This window comes from Typopeltis vanoorti, chromosome 4, assembly GCF_054136105.1.
Source record: "Typopeltis vanoorti isolate ZY-2024b chromosome 4, IOZ_Tvanoo_1.0, whole genome shotgun sequence".
Taxonomy (NCBI): domain Eukaryota; kingdom Metazoa; phylum Arthropoda; class Arachnida; order Uropygi; family Thelyphonidae; genus Typopeltis; species Typopeltis vanoorti.
Genome location: NC_143552.1, coordinates 132630912 through 132656768, shown reverse-complemented (window position 1 = coordinate 132656768; position 25857 = coordinate 132630912). Strand labels below are relative to the sequence as shown.

Below are 25857 nucleotides of genomic sequence, written 5' to 3'. Positions count from 1 at the left end.
CAACTATTTGTCGTAAAATGAAAATCTGATCCTGACAGCCTCTATTTGGCCTGAATCCAGCTTGTACTTCACCAAGCTTTTCTTCCACAATTCTTCTCAACCGTTTCTCAAGTATACTTGCATAAATCTTACCAGGAATACTCAGTAGGGAAATCTCTCTCTAATTCTCACATTTTCAGTTTCATTTCTATTTTTTATGTATGAGTATAGGGTACTTAATTTTCAAAGCTGTATAACTGAGAGGAGACCTCCACATAGCCTTTAAAGAATGCGGAGAACCAACCAGGGTTTCTGCCCTAATGTCCAATCCTTACCTTCTCGTGGTGCACCCTGTCAGGTATCTACCTGGATACTGAACGAACGAGGATCAGTTAAAAATTTGGGATTTAGCTGACCAAATTGTATTCTTATCGGCTTAAACCAATATACATAATGATGGTACAACATGACAAAATTTCATGTCGACTGGGGCATCGCCCAGTTACACAAGGCCCCCGTTGTTTTCGCCAGGGAACCAGGGCAAAAAGTCAGCTACTGGAACAAACCTGAAAGCACATCCCGACTCAACATCACCAGAGTTAAAGATTGGTACTATCAACATAAGAAGCCTGAATGGCAAAGAAATGGAGCTAGTTGAGGAATTAGATAAGTACCAGATTGACATAATAGGGGTGACTGAAAAAAAAAAAAGACAAAAACTGGTGAGTTCTTTCTGAGCAATAAATACAAAATGTTATATTCAGGCAATGACAATCAAGGAAAAGACGGAGTAGCCATAGTATTCAACACAAAATACGAGGCTAATCTTCTTGAATGGCAGGCAGCCTTAAGTAGATTGATGTGGGCAAATATTAGATTGGGGAATTGGACAATGAGACTTATTTCTGAATTGAGAAACTTATTTCAGATATGAGAGTCCTGAGAAAGATTAGAGGCATTAACAGATGGCATCAATGGCAATATCATATTAAAAACGAGGATATTAGGAAAGAACTTGCGATTGTCAGCATCCAGAAATGCGTTAGCAGTGCTAATCTCAGGTGGTATGGTCACTTAAATAGAATGGGTGAGGAAAGAATAGCAAAACAAGCGTTCTCTGCCAGATTGGCAGGAAAACGACCCAGAGGAAGACCAAGGTATAGTTGGATTAATACGACATAATGTGCCTTAGATGACAGAAATATAAGATCTGATAATGTTGGAGTCTTGATAAGTAACAGACTGATTTGGAGGAAAATTGTAGATAGGAAGTTAGTAATGATGCAAATTTTTCATGTAGTACTATTATATTCTGTATACCCCTTGAGGGTACATGTCAGAAATTTGATGATAATGATATATGAGTACTATGAGAACTCTACTCCAATCATTGGGAATTCGTCCCTCTGTCCAGGTCTTCTGAACTATGTAGTGCAGTAAGACTTTTATGCCACCATACTTCAACATTTCTGGTTGAATATCATCTACTTCTGCTGCCTTTCCACATTTCAAGCCTTGGATGGCTTTTTGTACTTCGAGTATGGATATATATTCCTGTCTATATGCCTGTTGAGTGTTTTTTTTACCACTGTGCTATCACTGCTTGTTTCATTTAGCAATTTTTTGAAGTAATTACTCCATACTTCAAGGATATCTTTTTCTCCCGTTTTCATATCACCTTTATCATCTCTAACTCCTCTTACAGCACACTCTTTCTTCCATTTCTAAGCTTCTTCAACAACCTCCAGAATATTTTGCCACCTTCTTGATATTTATTTTCTATGTTCTTGCCAAAGTCCTCCCATTACTTTTGTTTAGCTTTCTTACATTTGTCTTGGTATTCTCTAAGAGCACAAGCTGACTTATTTGCCAAGAAATTTTTATACGCTTTCTTCTTTTCCTTCATTGCCTCTTTAACTTCCTGTGTCCACCATGGAGTCCTGATTTTTCTATCCTTGCAGACAACCTCACTACATGCCTCTCTAGCTGAATCAATCAGGGTTTTCTTCAAGGCTTGCCACTGAATCTCCAAGGTTTGTTGCTGTTTTCAAACTCTTTCATTTTTTCTTCAATAATCTTTGTGTATTTCAGCCTACAGTTCACATCTCAGAGCTGCTCAACTTTTATTTGCTTTAAAACCTTCTTATGTGTTTATTCTTTTCAATATGAAATTCAATTTTATCCTGCTCAAGACTAAATAGTGATCGCTTCCAATTTCAAATCCTCTGTACACTCTGGTGTCCTGTACCAGGGAGAAAAGATCACTATCAAAAATAACATAGTCAATGAGACTTTTCTTATTCCTTGCCTCTTCTCTCCATGTGAATTTGTGCACATTTTTATGATGAAACATATTGTTAGTAATAACCAGTCCATGTCATGAGCAGAAATCCAACAGGTATTTGCCATTATTATTATTAGCTTTGCTCTTTCCTCCAAATTTCCCCAAAATATTTTTGTATGTCTGACACTCATTTCCTACTCTGCTTTGAAATTTAAATTTTCAATAATAATAATAATAATGAAGTTTAATGAAACTGTGTTTTTTGGAAAGAAGTGAGTTTGGAAAAATCCAGTTTCTTTGATTACAAGTCCAACAATGCAGAAAATCAAATTTTGCATGCACATCTCAACTTGTGACACACAATTAAACATGTATAGATGCAAGATGGCCAAGGACCATTATAATTTACGATACAAATGATTCTGAAATTTAGCAGAGTTCTGACTAATTTGAACTATTTGAATTTAAACTTTTAATGCAGACAGTTCCAACCATATGACAGAACCAGATCATGCTCTCGCCCAGATGCAGAGCTAATGGAGGTCAGCTGATACATGAGATTAGACACATTTTGTTTAAAACTTCCTTTTATTTTATTTATATTTTTTTTGGTTATTGAAAAATTAATTACGGAATAGATCTACACTCATCTGTAACAACATAGAAATAAAAATATAAAAGTAAAGAAAAAAAAAAGATGGTTATATCTCCTGAAGCCTTCTCACATCTCCCTGGAGGTATGTATATCACACTTTGGAAAACATTGCCATAAAGTATCACTATGAAGAATTATATCTTAACTTTCCTCATTCACATCAATGTTAAAGAACTGCTCAAATCCTTGATAAGGTATTATGAGGATCTAAAGAAGGTGAATTTTATGATGTGCAGAATCTTCAGGATAATTAAAAATTCCTTTGCATCTGATATTTATATATAGACAGTCCCTGCATTACAGACAACCCAACTTACAGTGTTCCGTACTTACAAATGGGCTCCAAAGGCTCCCCATAAGGATAATTAACAATTAAATAATTAAATTAATAATTTGGGAACTAGTTTCTTCCGTGCATGTAAACAAAGCCACATGGTGTAAGCGGTTCATTGGTGCAGCATCTTTACACTAGCAGCTAGTCTCATTGTTTATATGGTCACTTATGCACATCATTACTTTTGTCTTAACTTTGTTATTCAATTTTGTGAGACTGTGATTATCCTTATGACCATGCCTCCAAAGCAAAAATCCACTGCAAGATTGGTTCTTGAACCGTTTTATTCCTGTTATGGAATGTTATTGTTTGGAAAAGAAAATTCCTTTTAACAATGCTACTTTAAGATATCCAACATCTTTAGATGACCTTCACCATAATGTAAAGGTCGTATTTTTACCACCCAACACTTAATAGTTACTATAGCCAATGGACCAGGGAGTCATTTCTGCATTTATGGCATATTACTTATGCCTAAATTCCTGCAAGCAGTCAGGGCTACAGAAGAATAATGTGATGACCTTAAGATTGTTTTGGAAGAATTATAACATCTATGACACCATCAAAAACATTGCTGATTCTTGGGAGGGAGTGAAATAATCAACAATGAAAGGGGGGGGGGTGGAACTTGAGGAGCAAGATCCTAACAATGAGCGGTTTACAAAGGTTACTGTGCAGTTAGTGAGAACATCAGCTGCTACAAGGCTATGTATGATGAAAAAAAGAAAAAGGCTGTGCAAACAACCCTAGATACCTTTTTTCAAGAAACCTTCAGTGGTAAGCTCCTCTCCTCCAGCAACAGAATCAAATCCCAATACTCCATCACCAGATCCATCCTCTCTAGCACTAGAATCTGATCCTGATTCAAACCACGAACACTATCTCCATCCTCCAATTAATGTAAGCCTACCCTCTGGCCTCAAAAATATCTCTTCCAGTAAGCAAGACATTGGTGTAACATTAAGCAAATGTTAACCTTTTTTTTTTGAAATTTCTCCTATCTAAACTTTTTGTATGAGTTTGTTTTTATGTTCTGCTTGTTTGAATTAAAAGAAAGAGCACAATAGTTTCTGTAACTTATTAATTATTACAGTACATGGGTATTATTATTATTATTACAGTATTACACTATATCATTATTGCCACGTATGAGCCATTATAGTATTGTTATGATTAATGTATATGCGCTGTTCAACAGGGATCCGAGTTACATACAAATCCAACCTAAAGACGTTCTCAGGAACATATCTTGTCCGTAACCTGGGGACTGTGTGTGCGTGTGTGTGTGTGTATTATATATAATAAAAGAAGAGAAAACAGAGATCAAATTTATATAACTCACCTGTAGATACAAAACACGGATCATATAGAGAAACAAAAGGACTAAAGTTCCAAACCATCTGAAAGTTGAAAATGGTGTCCATGAATCCAGCAAACGTTGATACAGCTAAAATAACAAAAATTGAATATTAAGTATCTCTTGAAGTTGAGGAAGGGAATTTTGAAGGACTTCGTGTGTGATTTGTGCATATTTGTATAGTGGTATCAAGGTATGTTTATCATAAACTTTGTAATATTAAATAGAACATAACTAAATCAGGTTTAGTCTACTTTTAGAACAAAGCACATTTGACTCTTTTTTACTTATTACTAGAAATAATTCTGCAGCCAGCTGGCTGAGTGGAAGCATCTCTGCTCTCCAACCAACAGATTGTAAGTTCAAATCCTATCATGGGAATGGAATGAATGTCTGTGAATGCATTTAGATGGTAGAAGAATTTCATCACCTAGTGTGAGACCACCACTTACTGGATTCCTGAAGTAGCTTCATGTTTAGTTTCTATATTATATAAAAAATACTAAAAATAAAAACAGAACAAAAATCCTCAAAACTTATTTCTTTTATCTGAATTATGTTTTGATTGTAATGAGGTGGTAGACATGTATGAATCATGTATGAATAACCCAACAGTGTGACATAAGCTACTCAAGGTGCCTATATGCCACATAAAAATGATAGCATAATATATTTTTTAAAAAATGTTTAACACATTTAAGAGAAATCATAATTTAATGCCTATATTTCGCTTATTACAACATGAATTCTCCCTGAATGAATGTCATTCAGGGAGAATGCAAACCACTGGTTACAACATCAAATTATGAAACACAAGAATGAGTCATTATAGCATCAGTACACTCATTCGTGTCTCAGTAACAACTGAGCGAACAGGAGAAAGCACTATTATGTGACAAGAAACTAAGTGTAATTCAGTAATTCAAAGTTAACTAAAAATTATTATCATAATTTTAAAGTGATCAAATTTAAATCTACCAAAACTGGAATCAAACCAAAATACTGGTTTGATTCCAATAAACTATGTCTAGTGTCTATGGCATGAAAAGCAAGGTCAGACTCCACTGATTGAAAAAATCTTATGTGGGTCTGTTCTTAACAGAAAAATGGCCAGTCTGTCAAAAGTCAAAAAGTTGCAGGAAAAGGGCACTTGATAAACACTAGTTAAATGGATAGAGGTGGCAATTTATTCTTGGTAAGAAGGAAGAAAATTGCTTCCAAGCTGGTTTAAAAGTAGTATATAAATTGTATTTGTGAAGAATTTATGCTATTTGTACAGAAGTCCCTTTAAGGCAGGGAAGAAATACTTTTAACATCAGACTAGTCTGGTTGTAGGATGATGATTATTATTTTCTAGATGGTTTCATTATACCTTTTAGACGCTAATGAGATTCTTATTTTACTGAATTCTTCGAAGAGAAGGGAATCCGAAGAACAAATTGTGCATGTGTGAGCATGACTCTTGATACCATGTCTTTTGTGATGGATGGTGATGTTAAACTGGATAGATGTACCTGCCAGTGAAGGAAGGTTTCTTGAAAATAAAAAATTCAATATTGCCTGTAGTTACAGATTAAGATATCCAGAATAGGATTATTGGACATGCATTCAATAGAGAACTTGATATGGATGTATAAGGTATTTATTTTGTCCAAAAACTGAAATCATTCTGCTTCAGAATTACCCAATGCCAGATATGAGACTAAGGAAAAATGGTGTCGAAAAGTTGGTTATCCAGATGTTCTATAAAGTAATTAGCCCTGCCTATGTATGGCTGTTCTTTCCAAGTGTTTGTAAAATTATTATTAGAAACATGTATTCATAAAAATTAATAATAATTTTGTTACTGCCAATATTTCAGCCTGAAACTAACAAGCCATCAATGCACAAGTTCATTCACAAGGTGAAATAAGAACAATGTTTGTTTGATGCTTGTGAATCGATTTTACAATAATTGTTCTTGCTTCAATTTGTGAATGAGCTTGTGCAGTGATGCAGGCCTGTTAGTTTCAGGCTGAAATATTTGCAATAATAAAATTATTATTATTAATTCTTGTGATTAAAAAATCATTACTATGTCACAAAGTGCCATTAAAAACTTGCTTGTATAATTTATTCTTTCATGTGAAATATCCTGCATTCATGGTAAATATAAACAAGTTAACATTGTTCTCATGGAAATCATCTCATAAATATTGTATCAGGTCATCCCAAAAGTATTGTTGTTTTTAGCATTAAGTTTAAAAGGATATAAAAGATTAATCAATTGCTAATTTAATCAAGTATATATTCACTATTTGAATCAATAACAATCTTCCAACATTATGAAAGCTTCATAATTCCATTTCTATAGAATTCAGGCGATTTGGAGGCAAAGAAGTTGCATAGGCTGAATTTCAGTAGCTCTAATGTATTGTATTGTTTTTCATTTATGAAATGTTACAAACCCTTCAAAATAAGTGGTAAAATGAAGGAGCAAGATCAGGAGAATAAGGAGGATGCAGAAGCTTTTCCCAGCCAAGTTTTTCAATCTTGGTACAGGTGATTCTTGTACTATGAGGACCTGCGTTATCATTGTGAAAAACAACACCCTTTCGATTGAGCAGAGAATGCATTGTTTCTTTCAGTTTTTCATCCAATCAATTGAGTTGTTCACAGTATACTTCAGCTGTGATTGTTTGGTTTTGTGACAGGAGTTCAAAGTGTATAATACCAGCCATATCCCAAATACTTAACAAAATCTTCTGAGGATGAAGGTCTCGTTTTCACTGAGATTTAGCCTGTTCCCCTGAATGAACCCACTGCCTTCCACAAATAACATTCTTAAAGTATCCACTTTTCACCATGATCACATGATTCAAAAACAGAGATTGAACTTCGAGAATGAAGAGCAGTGCAGATGTTGACGTGCTCTTTCGGTTGTTGCACGTCAGTTCATGAGGAGCCCACTTGCCCAGACACTATTCGAAATTCTTGCAAATGGCAAAGGATAGTCAATGACGATGATTTAAGATCGTTTGCTAAATCTTCAAATCTAAATTTGAAGATTTAGCAAACGTTGCACTGGCATTTCTTGCAATAGCAGCTCCCAGCATATCATTATTGAGAGAGAGAGACAAGACCCAGAGTGAGGAGTCTTTCAAGCTAAAGCCCCCCCCCCCCTTGTTGAAATTTTTGGAACTATCGCTAGCTCTTTTGCGCATTCAAAACATTATAGCCATACACTTCTTGCACATTTTTTTTTACAGTGTTAGCAGCATTGTTACTTCTTTTTTGAACTCATAAAGCATGATGTGACTAATATGCTCTTCAGTGACCTCCATAGTAATAAAGGGTTATTTAAACAATAACTTGTGTATGATGTTCTTGCAAGGTGGAATTCCTTAGAATGAGGCCACCTGAGCTTAGCAGTACTTATAAAGCTTTAAAAATTCATATTTGGACAAGCTGAGGCACATCTGAACAAGTACGGTATAAAAACCGCCATTACTTTTTGGGATGTCCTAAGAGTTACATAGAACAGTATGTTTGTGGAAGGAGAAATTACATCAAAGGAAATCAACATTGAGTATTGATTTCAATATAATTTTTTTTAGTTAACCTTGAATTACAGATCTATACTTGGTTCCCTGTAAATCATGAAATTTAAATTTATCAGGTACAAAAATTTAAGTTAGTCAAACATCTGTAGGGGTTACCAAATCAATGCTCTTACTAACTGTTGAGAGAGAGCTTAATGTGAAATATGAACCAAAGTCAAGGTTCCCCCTTCTAATTAGAAACAAAAATAGTTCAGTATCGGATATATAACATCCCATTTAACAAAGAGACCACTTTCATTGTCTTTGATATTTTTTAGTTAATGCTTTGGGGAAGAATTTAGTAAAATAAATGATACAATATGTGATCACTCAGTAATTCACTTGCATTATATTTATAAATTGCTGACATTTCAGTGCTCAATGTTAAACTTGCAGCTCAGTTCATCATCAAGGTTTTTTTATATGCAAATTCTACCCATGAATGACTATAAACCTACAGTTTATTAATATTAGTGGCCTGGAGAGGTTAAACATCAGCAAACTAGCATCCTATGGTCTGCCTTCTACCTTTGCAATTCAGTTGTCAGCTTCCTATCCAATTGCTCACTATCACAGTAGATAGCTTCTCTTCTCAAATTTCCCCACTAATGCCTGAGTAACTGTCGGCTCTGTACTTTCTTTCACTATTAAATAAACAACCTGCTCTCACTCATTTCAAATCCTATTCACCACTTTGCTGGACAGTACTCTCCATTCCACTTTTTCATTTGACAAACTACACCATCTTCAACATCATCAAATTCCTAACATGTACCCTCAAGGGATGTACAGGATATGATACTACTACTACATGAAACTTACATTAACTTCCTATTTACAATTTTCCTCCAAATCAATCTGTTACCTGTCAAGACTAACATTATCAGATGTTATATTTCTATCTTCTAAGCCACTATTTACTGTATCAATCCACCTATATCTTGGTCTTCCTCTGGGTCTTTTTTCCTGCCAACCTGACAGAGAACACTTGTTTTGCTAATCTTTCCTCTCCCAATCAGTTTAAGTGACCATACCACCCGAGATTGCTAACACATTCCTTAATGCTAACAATGTCAAGTTCTTTCCTAATATCCTCATTTTTAATATGATATTGCCATTGATGCCATCTGTTCACACCTCCTAATCTTTCTCAGGACTCTCATATCTGCAGGCTCTAGTCTTTGGTCAAGTGTTTTATTTCTAACCCAGCTCTCAGATCCATAAGTTAAAATTGGTTTGAACTATCTTGTATACAGTTAATTCAGTGTTTTGACTAATTTCTCTCTTATTCCATATAAATTTATTCAGTTGACTTCCTACCATATCAGCTTTGTTGATTCTGTTGTTTATTTCCATATTTAACTTACGATCTTCACTAAAAATCGTGCTTAAGTAGCTGATGTTAAACTTTGAGTCTAGAATACTAAGATTCCAATTATCATCGTTTAACAGGCAAAGACCCCATAAGAAATTTAAATATATGCTTGTTTCTAAGTATGTGTTGTCCTCTTTGTATAATATTGAATACAAATTGAAAATACATTAGTTTAAAAAGAAAAGAATTGTGAAATAACTCAAGGAGACATTATTTACTTGATAAAAGAAAATTTATATATATGGGAAATGTCAATGATAAGTGTAAGTTAATAATATTGATTTAGAGTTGACATTACCTTTGATGTAAAATAACTTGTAAGAGAAATGGCAAAGATAATCTGTGTGAACAAAAGCTCAAAGTTCGGGGGCAAACAGACGGTTGCCTCCGGCAGTCGCATGCTCACGGCACGTGAAGAAAACAAGCGGAGAGAGAATGGATGTTGTGAGGTCAGACCCCTGTGATGAAAATTCTATGTGCCAGGTGAAAGACCTAAGTTACGGTGATTGCCGGTAGGAAGGAGATATAAAAGGGTTAGGATCCCCCACCCCCCCATGGGTCTCTTCTCTCTTTTCGTTTACCCTGGTTGATGACCGGCTCTCATGGTCTTCATTGGTTGGACGGTTGCGGGAGCAGCTACATTCCTGAGCACTTGGATGATGTTTCTGCGGGAGACCTAGTAGTCACAGACTCCTGGGAGGCAACAGCAGGCCATGCCGCTTAGAATTGGAAAAAAAATACGCGTCCCGAAGGCCGTGACCAAGGTGGTCATGAAAAGATAGCTCGAGCATATCGATGATAGGAAAATTCTAGCCCGAGACAGATTGAGGGTACCGAAGGAATAGCCAATTGAATAAAAGACAAATTGGTGATGATGCAGAAGGAGTGAGGAACTATCGTGTGTGTGGATAAGTAGAAAAATTTGTTCTTTGTTTGTGTATAACTTGAACACTTAATGTTAAGTGAAACTTTGATAGTAAAGGACTCAGATAGAATTATAAGACAGGACTATAGCAAAATTTTGTTACATAGGAGATCATGAAAGGATAATCATTAAATGAATTTGAATTATTGTATATGATAATGGATGTTAAGAAGATTCAGCCTAAGGAATGAATGTTGATATGGATTGTTAGTATTAAGAGTGTAATGTGGGATTTATAAATTGTGTGAGTTGCATAAGGTAAATTGTGTCTTGATAATCATATCTGTTGAGGGTGTACATGTTGATTGATTTAATTCGATTTATAACTTACTTAGAATGGAAATTTTTCTTGTATTACTAGCTGTGTATTTAGTGTTTAATAAACACTTGCTATATTTAACCAAGATTGTCTGTGAATGGAATCCGACGAACCACTTGTAAAATTGTTACGAATCTGAGTGGGAGACTTCTAGAGTACGATTAAGGTCACGATTGCAAATCTAGTGTTATTTCAGTGCATCTTCTTACTCACTTCTTGATTAACATAATTTATTTTAAATTAAGAGTTCTAAGTGGCGCAGCGTAAAAATATAAATTTCTTAGAACTTTAAGAGAGGTAGATTACGAAGACTCTGCCACATGGGTTTTGGCTCGACCTTGAGGCTATCCTTTTTGTTTCAGAGATACACCGTGACACACACACACATAGGAAAGGCCATTTAGCCCTATCTAACTTTTGGAGACTGAGTGGGCAGTTCAATCTTCACTGGTACCAATCAGAGATAGATGGCCCAAGGCTATCACTAATTAAGCGGTACACAGTGAAGAGAGACGGCTCAAATGTGCCGCCATCTCGTGGTCCCTAACACAATATATTTAATGTCTGAAATAATGTGGGTTCTATGGTCGATTTTCTTGAGTTTCCGGGAGGAAAAACCGGCTTGCCCGTGCCAGAGATCGACTAACTCGGGAAACGGCCGAAAAAAGGCTTAGAAAAATTTTCCTCTAGTCGCTGACTAGACTCGAAACCAAGTCTTCCTTCGTGCGGCCAAGCGCGGTGGTGTGCAAACGCCACATCCACTGAGCTACACAGGCTCAACAAAATCATCAGTATGTGGAATGTGCTGGTAGGTGGATAGTGAAATATGTGCAATATTTTACTATGATTGTTTCACTAATTCATTGCTGTTCTTATGTGAATACATATATATATATATATATTTCTTTTTTGTTTTGCAATAAGCCAAGGCAATTTCAATATCATTGCACAGTTTACAAATTAAATTTGATTTAAAACCAATACCAGAATATAGGCAGATGAGAATAATAAAAGTAAGTAACAGATTTTTATTTCAGACCCAGTACTTTAACAAAAATAGTAAAATCTTGTATGGAGATAGTTTTACCAACCAACCAAAGGGAAAAATCCTATCTTTCCCCATTGCACAAGAAACATTTTCTAATTTAAGTAACTAAAAAAAATTGACTTACACTGAGAGCTCGAATCACATTTACTATAGGCTTTGATGTAATATACTTTTACAGTAGTGTGCATCAAAATAGTTCAAGGCTAAAACTCCCAATATATACATTGTTTCAGTGCAGAATTAAATACTGCACCTCCATTTAAAAATATAGTGCTCCTAGACTCCAACTCATTTAACAGTTAAGAAAACATTTTTCAGATGGGCTTTCACCATAATGAACAACAGGCACAACTAATTAAGGACAACTAAATAACACCACCAGAAATTGTATTGCTTATTGTATATTATACAAGGAATAATTACCTGCAAAACCCTATTTACAGCACGCACACAGATTGATGATTTTGGTTGCGTTACTGAATCATCACTGGAATCACTTTCCATTGCTTTCTGACCTAATTAAGAAAAACAACATGTGAATGTGTATGTACAGTACATAAAAGTGTGATTTAAAAAGTTTTTTAAAAAAATGCTGATTTTTTATATTTTTATTTAAAATAAGAATTTACCTGCTGTTCATGCTAGCCAATTGAAGTAGTTACTCTTGCAACTTGATACAGGAGAACAATATTCACATAAATGTTGAAACAAGGCAGCTAGGTTTGTAAGACATAACATCTACAATGCCTTTATCTTCACAACCTATGGACTATAAGTTCAAATCCCACTGTTGTGTGAATGTTTGTAAAAATTCTTAGGTGACAGATACTTTTTGCTAAGCGTGAGACCACCATCCTATTTACTGCAGATCTGAAGCAGTTTGAAAAAATAAAATAAAATAAAAAAATAAATAAATAAATAAAAACTACCGTGTTTGGTCTCTAGACCAAGATTTTCAGATTATCTCATCCTTTATGTAGTTTAATATTAGCCACACATTTACTCTCATGGATAGATTGTCATCAAAACATTTACAGAAGTACTGTATACCATCTTAAAAAAGCTGATTTGTATAGCTCTCCCCTCCTCCTCATCCAGTATAGAGCAAAATTTAATACAAACATGCTGGTCACTGATGTGTGCCATTTTCTAAAAGATAAAAATAATAATGGATGAAACACACAATCATGCTTTGCTTTATTTCTCACTAATGCATATTACGGCTCTGAAATAAATGGCAAATGACCAAGCAGATTATACTCTACTTCCTCTAATTATGGAGCTTCAGTATATAAACGGAAATAACTTTATGTGGTGGTCAATACAGAAACTCTTCGCTCACATCCCACATTTGATGCAAAGTTCGACAAAAAAATTCATCATTAATTTCCTGATGTGTGCCCTCAAGGAGTGTTCAGGCCATCATGAAAGCATTACATGATTAAGTTTACATTATTAATAATCTGCCAACAACTTTCCTCCAAATTAGTCTATTACTTGTTAGCACTCCAATATGATCTTATCTAACATTTCATTCTTTTCAGGCACTTCTAACTGAATCAATCCACCTAGCCCTTGGTCTTCCTCTGGTTTTTTTTTGTCATCTTGGCATCAAACACCTGCTTTTGTGGCCATACCACCTTAGATTTGCTCTGCTCACACATTCTTGAATACAAACAATGTCAAATTCCTTCCTAATGTCTTAATTATTATTATTATTACACCCTCCATGGAGTCAGCAGACTTGTTGTGGGAGGTTCATTCAACTGACAACATATTTATCAGATAGAATCTTAAAATCCTTAACACTCCTTGAATTAACAGCACATTCTGGTAATACAATCCATTCACTGATAATTCCCCATGTAAAAAATCTGCTCCTCACACCCTTCCTCACCACACTTTTACACATCTTCCAGGAATGACCTCTGGTTCTTCCCCTTTCACCATTACTTGTTTTACAATCTGCTCTGCATTAATCTGATAAAATCCTCTCCCTAACTTAAATGTATCTATCATATCACTTCTCTTCTTCCTATCCACCAAACTCTACAATCCACATTTTTTCAACCTCTCTCTCTCCATTGCCAGCATTCCAAACTCCTGATATTGTATTAGTCACTCGTCTCTGGACCTTCTCCAATGTCTCCACATCACATTGAAAACCAGGTGACTAGATCTGAGCACAACAGAGCACAAATATAGTCTGACCAGTGCTTTATAGTGGCACAACCACTTCCTTATCCTTGCATGTTAGAGTGCTTCTTATCATAGCAGCACTACGATGTGCAACATTAGCAATATGCCCTCCAAACTTCACTCTACTATCAACCATTACTCCCAAATCTCTAATCTTGCCTACTTCCTGCAGTATGACACCATCGATATAGTACACAGCTTTATATTTCTGCACTCCAAAATGCAACACCTTGCACTTATTGATATTAAAACAACAACCCCATTCTTTTGCCCAAGTGAAAAGTCTATTCAAATCTTCCTGAAGGGAGTTAACATCAGCAGTGCTACTTATAATTCTTCCTAACTTTGCATCATTAGCAAATAAATGAAGTCAGCCCACATGATATATCATTTACAAACAAGTTAAACAGCAGGGGCCAAAGAACAGAACCCTAGGGTCTAAGTCTATTCCTTACCAAAGGAGGGTAACCACCACTGGCTACCCTCCTTTTTTGAGACACTGCTCCATCCAACCTGCTGGTATCGTTCAGAGAGCCAATCTCTGATCCATCTAACCAATATACTATCTATTCCTATCCTCTGCAGCTTGTACACCAACTTATCATGTGGTAATTTATCAAATGCTTTTGAAAGTAAGAATATCACTATACATATGATTCTCCCTTATCTAATGCACTTGTCACCTAATCATAAAATGCAAATAAATTACTAAAACAGGACATACCCTTTACAAATCCATGCTGACCATCATAAAGAATGCTATGTCCATCAATCCAATTCTGTATTCTATTCCTTACCAATCTCTCCAACATCTTGACCACAACCGCAATTATAAAGACTGGCCTATAGTTGGAGACTTCTGTCTTAGAATCATGCTTGTGGAGTGGTACTATTTTGCCTTCTTTCCACTCCTTAGGAACCTCACCCACTGAAGATGTTCATTAAATAACCAGGTCAGGGGCATAGCCAACTGTAGTGCACATTCCTTGAGAATACGTGCTGATATGTCATCCATTCCCACAGACTTATTAACATCTAACCCAACCAACATCTGATACAGCTCTGTTTCTTTCACTTCCAATTCTCTTAATACTTGCCTCTCTCTATATATTCCACTGCATCATACACCGGTATGATATATGCTGATAAAGTGCTCGTTCAATAATTCCACTATATCCTTTGCAGCTGTTAGTCTGCTACCATGACTATCTCCATCAATGTTAATCTGCTATAATTATTCTTCCTCTTGCTTGCCATGTAGCAGTAAAATTTCCTTGAATTAACCTTGGCCTGACCAGCCAATCTCCTCTCATACTGCATCTTTTCTTTCTTTACCATGCTTGTCTCCTTTCTAGCCTTCACTTTACACTCTTCATGGGTCCGATCACCACCAACTGCATTATACCTCCTCCATAACATTTTCTTTTCCAGAACAGCTTGCTTAATTTCATTGTTCATCCATTTCACTCCTACTCTACTTACTCGCTTAACCCTTGGTATACAGTCATACATTGCTTTTGTCAGATACTGCATTGTGAGTTTCCATGCATTGTCAACATCTTTTCCACTCCGCTCATCTACTCAGCGTACTGATGCTAACTGACTACAGAGCTTCCTATAATCACCTGCTTTATACTTCCGCATGTATCCATTTTTGGCAGTGACCTTTTCTTGTTTTCCCAAAAAAAGTACCTCATGATCACTCTCACCAATCGGTGACAGTATCAACACTTCATTAACAAGTACATCTTGTGAAGTTATCACCAAATCCAAAACATTAAAGCTTCTAGTTGCTTCAATCACATGCTGCTTAAGATACTTATCCCTCAGAAATTCCACAAGCTCGCTCTCCTTGTTCCCATACACTATCTCCTCCTTCCCTATATTCCTGTAATTAAAGTCTCCCTCAGGATCGCCTTCTTTTCATTGCCCAACTAATTTCCCTAAGCATCTCACAATTGGTATTCTCTGCATTCCCTGGCCTATAACATCATCCTATCAGATATACTAACCTGTTTATTTCAACTTCCCACCACGCAGATTAAAAATCTGTGCATACACTATTTTTAGCAGCAATCATTAGCAGCACTCCCCCCCCCTCCTCTTTTCACATTTCTATCCTTCCAGAAAATTATATACCCTTCTAGTTCTATTCCTGATCACATCCTCCTCAGACAACCAAGTTTCGCTTATTCCAATTATTTTTAGGCATACCATCTCAATCAATGCAACAAACTCAGCTCTCTTGTTTTGAATGCTCCTTACATTTGTGTATAAATGTAACAATCGCTGTGTGTTTCAGGCCATTCTACCAGCACCAACATTCTCTATTCCAGCTGCTATACCACACCTCACTCTTCGGTCTGACCACTCCTATTTCCCCGATCCTGACTCTGATTTCCATTACTACCTGTCTCATCCTCACACTTATGCATTCCATCATCTTGTGCTACTGCAACCACATCTTCAACCTCATATCCATCTTTCTCCTACCGTACAATCTGTTGATTTGTGCTATCCTGCTTCACATATGGTAGACTCTGATCATTTGCTACATTAACTTCTTGATGCTGTGCCTTCTCAGAAAACAATAGCCTTTCTAAATGTCCAACACCAAACCTATTCAAATGTAATCCATCAGCTTTATACCATCCAACTTCCCTTCAAATTCAATCCAGATTTACAATATGTTCAGGCTCCTAATTTTTCCCAGAACTCTCATATCCAGTGCTTTTTTCTCACGGTACGCAGTACCGGCAGCTTTTTTTCCTTAAGTTTTTAAAAATTTGCCATTTATTGACAGCAAAATGTATCATAAATATTCCGGCAGTCCGGTTCTTTGTTGAATTGAATTTTCGGTTTTGATTACTCATAAGTTGGTACCCTGCTTTCCTGTTTCATAGGTTTATACGCAACTGGAAACAGGAAGTTGTGTCACTTCCAATTGCTTCCAATATCAGTTTATCAGTTTTATATTCACTCTGCAACAGGCAGGTGTTCATGTGAGTTTTGAATTAATCTAAGTTAAATCAGTGCAATCATTATTCAAAATAAGTAAAATAGGTAGTTATTTTATGCCAATGAGTAAAAAAAAGGAAGGCTGCAGAAGCAGAAATTGTTGAATCCACTTGTGATCCTGTAAAACAGAAAACTAGCACCAAAAATACACTTGGTGAAGAGGATCACGAAACCAAGACCGAAGATTCACGTGGTCAAAAGGAAGCAAATTCTGATAATGATTGGCCTGAATGTTGGACACTTTTGCAGAAAAATGACTTCTGCGAGAGAAACAAGTGGCTATATGTCAAGAATAAAATGTTGGGCTGTAAAGTGTGTCGTGATGTCAGAAGTCTTGCCGTCGATAAACACATGGGAATGAAAATTTCAGCAGAGTGGGCCAATGGTAAAATCAGTCATTTTGAAGAATCTCGCAAACAACAGTTAATGTCATTAAGAAAAAAAAGATTTACGATCACAGGAGAGCGTAGCGCACAAAGCGTGCCAAAAAATAAAATTTGAAGCAAAAAACAAAACATTAGAGAGTGTTTTCCTAAATACTTTGTCTGATAATAAAGACATAACAGGAAAAGTGTTTTGAACTGCTTACAAAGTTGCGAGGAGAAATCAATCATTTAACAACTTTGAAGACAAAATAAATTTACAGGAACTTAATGGCCTAGACATAGGATATATTCTTCATTCTGCAAATGCTTGCATTAACATTGTGAGCCATATTGCAAATGAAATGAGAAAAACATTAAGACAATATAGTGAACTCTGAGAACAAAATATCGTTACTTATTGATGAATCGACAACTTTGAGTAACACAACAACATTGATTGTTATTGTTCATGTAGTTCTTCCCGAACTTTCGGCTCCTGTGAGTCTTTTCCTAGATTTGATCGAATTGCTAGAGGAATTCTAAACTCTTTAATTAGTGATCGTGAGTGGATTATCTGAAGATTACTTAAAGGAGCATTTATTGTCTATAACTTGTGATGGTGCAGCTGTGTTGTTTGGTGTGCATAATGGTGTAAGGAGGCTAATGAAAGAGAAGTTTCTTAGTATTATTTTCTGGCATTGGGCTAGTCATCGCCTTGAATTGTCTGTTAGTGACACAGTGAACAATGTGGCAGGAGTGAATTGCTTGAAGAGTTTCATAGACAAACTTCATGTGACTTATCATGCTTCACCTAAGAATGCTAGGGAACTACAGGAATGTGAAGCGACTCTACTACTTCAACTTCTTAAAATTGGCAGAATTCTAAGCACTCGCTGGGTTGCATCTAGCTTTCGCACTTTTTCTGCAGTGTGGCAAGACTTTGAAGCCCTCATCCCCAACTTTCTGGAGACAAAACAGATTGCTTTCTTTATGAGGGCTTTTTAAGAAAAATAACGTCATGCGAGTTTGTTCTTGATTTGGGCCTTATGTGTGATGCTCTCCAAGAATTTAGTGAACTAAGTCTAGATTTTCAAGAGAGAAATACTGACTTGTACAAAACAGACAGGAAAATAAAGAATATGGTTCAACTTTTTGAAGAAAGAATTGGAAATCCTGGTCTGTACTACAGTATTTCTCTTCAAAGTCAGAAGAACATGAAGTTCAAAGGAATTGAGCTCCACAAAAATGAAAGACACAGTCCTGCAAAGGTAGCATGCAAATTTCGCTTAAATGAAAGAGAAGCAGTTTGTGGTTTCTGTGAATATCTTCAAGAAAATAAAGTCCTGGACATACTCCTTCCTCTAAAGCACACTTTGGGCAGAATTGCAATATCTTCCAGTGAATGTGAAAGGGGTTTCTCTCAGATCGAGGTCTCTGCTTGTATGGACAACTTCTGCACTGATGTTCATCAAGATAGTAGGACCTCCTCTCACTCAGTTCAACCCTAGCAAATATGTGGACTCATGCTGCTCCAAGGTTGTCATTCTGCAGTTGAAACCAACAGCAAAAAGCAATCTAGAGATGACGAGGGTATATCGGAGGATATGTTAAAAGTGTGGAAGTTGCTGTAATAACATCTTCAGGGTGAGTACTGGTGCCTTTTTTTCCAGAAAAAAAGCACTGCTCATATCTGTGGTCTATTTTTTGATCAAGTATTTTATTTCTAACCCAACTCTCAGATCCATAACTTGAAACTGGTTTGAATACTGTCTTGTATACTGCTAGTTTATATTTTGGTTAATTTCTCTATTATTCCATATAAATTTATTCAGATGGCTACCCACCCTGCTTATTCTGTTGTCTATTTACAGAGACTCCAGGGAAATCACTAACTGGAATTAAATTTTATTATTATTAACAAACTCTATGAAGCCACTGCTCATCAGGAGTGGTCTCACTCCATGAGTAACATACCATACTGAAACAAACTCATAGCTTTCCATAACCCATTTCTGGCAATGCATTCTCTATTTGCCCACTACCTTCATGAAACAACAACAACAAAAAAAAAAAAAAAAAAAAAAAAATTCATCACATGATTACACAACTTCCAAGAATGTCTATCATCTCATTCTCAACCTCCATGCATAATCTCTTCTATTAATATTGTAAAATCCCTTCCAAATTAAATGTCTCTATCCAAAGAAAGAGCATTAAAGATCCATTCTTATTTTCAATATTGAGTTGTGCAGTACTTTCGCATTGAAGTTGCGTAAGTACTGCACAACTCAAAAGAAGACTGTTTTTCCCCAGAAACCCATATTTGGTATCTATTAAGATGAGGGAGGGGGGGCCATAAGGTTTCTATCTGGCCTCTATAGAGAACTCAATAGTTTGAAACATAGTCAGGGAACTTTAAACAAACTAAAGTTGAACATCTTATTTTCTGTACAAAGTCCATTATCTTTTGAGAAGTGCAATACCTAGAACTGATGATGAATGCTGTACTTTCAAAAGCTCTCCGTTGCAATTCACATTTCCTCAATCCCTCCCCATAACTAACATTCCAGTCCTAATATTGCCTTAATCAGTGATTCTAGACATCTTCAGAGTTTCAACTTCATAATGGAAACCAGGCAGACCAGGCAGATAATTAGACCATATATGTGCACCTAAGTTGCACATATATGGTCTAATCAATGCCTGTACAGTGACATAAGCATTCTTATCTCAATAGTCAGCGTCTCCTTATCATAGAAGCAATGCATTATGCAGTCTTACAACACTTGCAGCCTACCTTTTAAACTTGCAACAATTCATCCCTCAAGGTACCTAATTTTATTAAATTCCTGAAACACAATTTCACCAATACAGTAAACAGCCTCTGTACACCAAAATGTAAAACAGTGCACAAAATAGCAATCTCAATTCAAAGTTCAAGTCTATTTAAATCTTCCTCAAATGACTAGACATTAATTTGCATATACAGTAGTCCCTCCCCCTAATCTGCAGGGGATACGTTCCAAGACATCCTGCAGATAGTACCGAACCCTATATATACTGTTTTTTTCCTATACATACATTATTATTACGTGACATCTCCAGGGAGTCCAAGGACTCATCATACACACCTATGATAGAGTTTAATTTATAAATTAGGCATAAGAAATTAACAACAATAACTAATAATAAAATAGAACAATTATAACAACATATTGTAATAAAAGTTATCTGAATGTGAATGGAATCTTAGCAACCTCAGCATATGTTTTCTTTATTTATTATTTTATAAAGTCAAGAACGTTCACCTTTTTCACTTAAAAGGAAGCACTTTACAGCTTCTCTCTCTGGCATATCCGAATTGCCAGTATCATTGGGCTTTGGGGGCCCATTATTGAGTAAAATAAGGGTTACTTGTACCCAAGCACTGTGATATCGCGACAGTTAATCTTATAACCAAGAACTACTCAGAATGGTGCACAATTTAAAACTTATGAATTGTCTATTAATAAAAGGAAAAGCCATTCAACTTCATTTTGGCAATGTAAAATTATATAGGAAAAGTGGATATTAGATCCAACATTATTTCAAAGCCAAATGTTTGTAGAAACTATGAAAGTTTTGTAAGTTGACCTGAGAGATTACGAGACTACAATCCTCGGCATCCCCGAGTTGCCTTAACTACTTGAGTAGTGCAAGCTAAGGCAAACTTATGGATGCCAAGGATTGTATTTTCATAATCTCTCAGGTCAACTTGCAAAACTTTCATAGTTTCTACAAAAATTCGGTTTTGAAATATCTAATATCCACTTTGCCAATGTAATTATAAATTGTTTATTTCTGGAATTTTCCATTTAATATTTTCATACCAGGTTTGACCACAGATAACTGAAACTGTGGAGAGCAATCCCACGGATAAGGGGAGACTATGGTATAATGAATAATGAGATAAAGCAACACCACTCTTATATCATGTCTTGAAAAGGAAGGGCAACAAATGGTACTACCACAGGTTGCATTGCTTATCTGATGCATACCTGTTCTTAGGCAACTGTTGTTTAATTTATGTACTGAAAATATAATTCAAGGTGAAAGTAAATATTCAGGCATTTGCAAATAATGCTAAAATGGGAGAGTAAAAGTAGAGTCTGGTGTAAGGTTGCTACAGGAGGATCTGAATAAGTTGGTGCTTTGAAGATGCCATCTTGCTCAATTTTGCAAATCATAGATTGAACTAGAGGAGAATGAACAAGGTGGAACTTTGCTCCAGGAGATGGATGAAGAAAAAGTTCTGGAGGGCAATGAACTTCAGAACATGTTCCTAATTTATTAAGGTTATTCAAAAAATTGCTTCCAGACTCCAGTACCATGAGTACTTTATATAGTGGCACTATTATTGCCTTTTCCCTACTTGTTCATGTCCTATGCATTATGGAAGCAATTTTTTCAATAACCTTTATAAATTTGTTCAGGAAGTGTCCTGAACTTCATCTCACTCCAAATCAGTACTTAAAGCAGTAGTACATAATATGCTACTGTATCAGGTACTGATGAGACTGCATCTGGAATGCTTCTGTGCACAGTCCTGGTCACCAGGATATATCAGTGATAATAAACCAGGTGCAGAAAGAGTCATAATTGAGAAACTAAGCCCATCTCAGGACTGTGGAACACTGAGTATAAAAAAAACATGTACTGCTGTGTAATTTAGGCCTATAAGTTGGTGACAGAAAGAAATCAGACAAAAACAGGGAACACTGTAAAAGCTAATACACAATGGGAACAGTTATCCCTGAAAGCTGCATAATAGTATTTTCCAATCTTTTCTGAGTCACAATCCGCTTTTATAATATCCAAGTAACCTCCGATCCCAGCAACATATGCATAAAAAGGCATTTTTAATAGGGTAAAGAAGGCACATGATTTTTTCAGAATATAATGCTAACCTAATAGTTAATTAACCTAACATTTAATGCAATGGTTGTACTTGCATCTGGGCAACCAGCTGGGTTGCTCAGATGCAAACAAGATTCTCAACATTCAGTCTTTCTTGCCTTTATTTTGATTCCACTCTTGCAGAGATATGTAGAGGCAAATGGAAGTAAAACTTGAAAGACGAGCATGTAACATTTGGATGTGGCTGATACCCAATACATTAAACTGGGTCAACAAATTTTTATAAAATAGATTATGTGCCGAGGAATCGTTCTGCAGATCCAAGAATTCATCACGTACTTCATTGGGAATGCTGGCTGCATTCAGGGAAGCAGAGAATTCGTACCAGTGCAGCAACATTTTCTGTAAGCTCAAGGAAATACAGCTGAAATTTCTTTTCAAGGGATTCAAGGTGCCTAGTAACCTCCTCCTTCAGATTCCTCTACTACACTGCAGAGTTTTTCAACATTACAATTTTTCCAAGATTTACTTTTTTTTTATTTTTTTTTTTGATTTACTTTTAGATTTTAGAAAATGCAAGCAGTAGCTAACCTGCACTCGACAGCAAGTGGCTATTGAACTAAGTTTGTACCAGTTTGCATTATACGACCCATCATGGACATTACTCAATTAAATCATTGCAAACATGGAGGTGTCAGTAAAACATATTGAGGTGATCTTCAACTGCTTTAAGAAAGCAATTCACCTTTATTCGATGGTCTGTATTTCACAGTGTTATTCAAACAATGAAACACGAATAAAAATGAATTCTGATATTAAATTTTGCATTATAGTGAATATTTTTTTCAGTTTACTATTTGTAACATAGAATATTATTCTAATGATAACACTACATTTGTATATTTTATTTTTAAGGAGTGAATCAAGGTCAGGTGTGAAGGAAATTTCAAAAAATATTAAAGGCCTGCCATAGCAAATAATTAAAATAATATAAAATGTTTAATATGTACGAACACGGAGGGCCTTTGATATTTTTGAAGTATCCACACCACGGTAGACCTTAAGTCACTTCATTTATCAAAAAAAACTTCCCTTCATTTATCAAAAAAAGTGTTACAACTACTAGTAGAAAGCTGCAGTGTGGTCATATTGAAATAAATAAGTGTTGAAAACCTTCGTGGTAAAATTTGCTATTAAAATAATTGCAGTTAAAAATAACCGCATCAACCCCCAGAAAAGACTTTGTGACTCCCCCCCAGTCAGGAATCACAGGTTGGGAACTTGGGCTGTATAAGGATCATATGAGTATGAAGGTTAGAAGACAATTTTTTCAAATGAACAACACTCAATGTCTTCAAGGCAATGGCATATGTTGTATATCTATAGTGAATTTGATTTTTCCATGATGAGCCATTTAATTTTTGGGAAGTGCATATCTATTTGTCATTGTTGTCATAATCATCAACAGATTTATTCAGTCTGCCATACTGAAGAGATTTCTCAATGTTTCTACTAGTTTAATCAATTTTAGGCCTGTGCCACAAATGGGTGTAATTTCTTTTATCCTGTTATACAATCTTATTGAGAGTCAACTTATTATTTGTTGTCTGGTTCTCAGGTCTATTCCATTACTGCCTATTTATTGTTAGACATTCTTTACACCTTGTTCATGTTCAGCATCAGTTATTACCTTTTATTAGTAGTATCATATTGAGTAGTATAGAAAGAAATACCAGGCAAATTTTTGGGAGTTCACCCACTTTTGCCTTTATCACAGCAGCAGCAGCCCTATTTTTTGTTTTAACTCAAAAAAAAAAAAAAAACTGCATGTCTTAGGATATAGAAAACGATAAAATAATAAAAAAAAAAAAAAACTGTAATATCTTTCACTGTTCTGATAATTTCATGAAATTAAGCACTGCTCTGACTACCTTAATTATCAAGTCTACTTAAAATAGGCCTATGGTTATATCTACCATATGGAGAATGTTATTTCCATCAAAAATACGTCAGCATATCCAATGCTGAAAGGCCATTTTCCCTAAAATAAACTAAAACTATTTTATTATGTCGTCAATAGTGACAAATCATTCCATAATATTTGTGGACTGTAGGGATACATCAATTACTTCTAAACACCTCCTTGAAGAATACAAAATCTGAGCAGAAAGCAATATACTACTTCAATTTCTTATGTTTTCCACCTTGTGTTCCTCTATATTTTAGCAACGGTGCCTTCAAAAGTGAGCTAGAATTCTCCCAACCTTGGTGTGTACAAACACTCAATAAAATAAACTGTATTCGGGATAATTCAATTACATAAAATAAACTTTGTTTATTGCAAATTCGTTTTTCTGGGAAACTAACAGTGATGCAAGCTTATTTTAAAGCATCGGGTAGAAACATTTGTAATCAAATATACTCTCTGATATGGAATGAATTAAACAAGGAAATATGTATGAAGGTTTTAAATCCTGATTACGCATACATATATACATAGCTGCATCAATACCGGGAGATGTTACAAGTTTTGTATAGGTATTGGATGTTATAGGGATACATCAATATATGCTAATACAAATTAAAAATATTAATAAAACTAAATAAGGAAATACCTTTCGATAATGTCCCTTAATTATGACAATTAAATAAGGAACGTCAACACCACATTTTCACTTCAATATACATCACTAAACGTGCAGCGACACTACGTAACGACGAGGAATTGTGAATACCTAAACAATAATAACAAAATTCCTGTTACATTAATAAAAAAAATTAATAATAATAATAACTTCTAGTTTTTCAAGACCAGCAAACGTAATATGTAAGTATATTATAGAAAAAAAATCATGAAGTATTTTTGAAGAGCGGATTTTTATTTATGAATATACAAAAGTAAAGGTTTGTCTATTTGTACAGTTTTGTTTATTTTGTACAGATGGTGAACCTACGATATAACATTCTAATATATTTACAGAAAACTCTCAAACATGCGAATTAGATATATTTTCTACCTTTGCAATGAAGAGGAATCTCAGTTCTACCACGTTTTTTTTTAATTTTAGCCGTATTTTCTAAAAATGTAGCTCAAGTGCATTTTGAAATTGTAATATTAGGTGTCCCCACGCGATGAGTCTTCAGACTCCTCAGAGGTGTCAGGAATAATAATAATATTCTCCTTCCTTACTGAATTTAACTTCTGCTAAGTACTAGAAATGTAGTTCAATTACCAGGTGTGTGTGTGTGTGTGTGTATATATATATATATATATGTGTGTGTGTGGCGATCAGCTTTTACTCGGTTGTTATACATTTGAAAAAATAGATTTAATGACTCCAAGACCGAGATAACATATAAAGATTTTAATGATAAATACTACTAGTTTCGGCATATAGCAGCCTTCTTCAGGTATTTATAAAGGAAAGGAATACTAATAAACATTGAATTATTTAAACAAACTGGAAATTACAGGTACAAATTGCCTCACATAATCGATACATAAAAACGTTGTATTTTTCA

At 35.3% G+C, this 25857-nt stretch overlaps 1 protein-coding gene across 2 annotated transcripts in view; it reads right to left on the bottom strand.

Moving 5' to 3' along the window:
• The window catches only part of LOC150107685 (protein RER1-like), a 121780-nt gene extending 96324 nt beyond the window's left edge, over positions 1 to 25456 (bottom strand). The window contains exons 1-4 of one of the 2 annotated variants that reach the window (XM_090392006.1): positions 25353 to 25456; positions 24951 to 25070; positions 12281 to 12372; positions 4595 to 4699 (exon numbers count right to left, since the gene is read on the bottom strand). In XM_090392006.1, coding sequence (XP_090248132.1) covers positions 4595 to 4699; positions 12281 to 12361 — 186 coding nt within the window. In that variant the 5' untranslated portion in view covers positions 12362 to 12372; positions 24951 to 25070; positions 25353 to 25456. The remainder of the gene's footprint in view (positions 1 to 4594; positions 4700 to 12280; positions 12373 to 24950; positions 25071 to 25352) is intronic. The other variant, XM_090392007.1, reaches the window with a different exon arrangement.
• Positions 25457 to 25857: the final 401 nt, after the last annotated feature.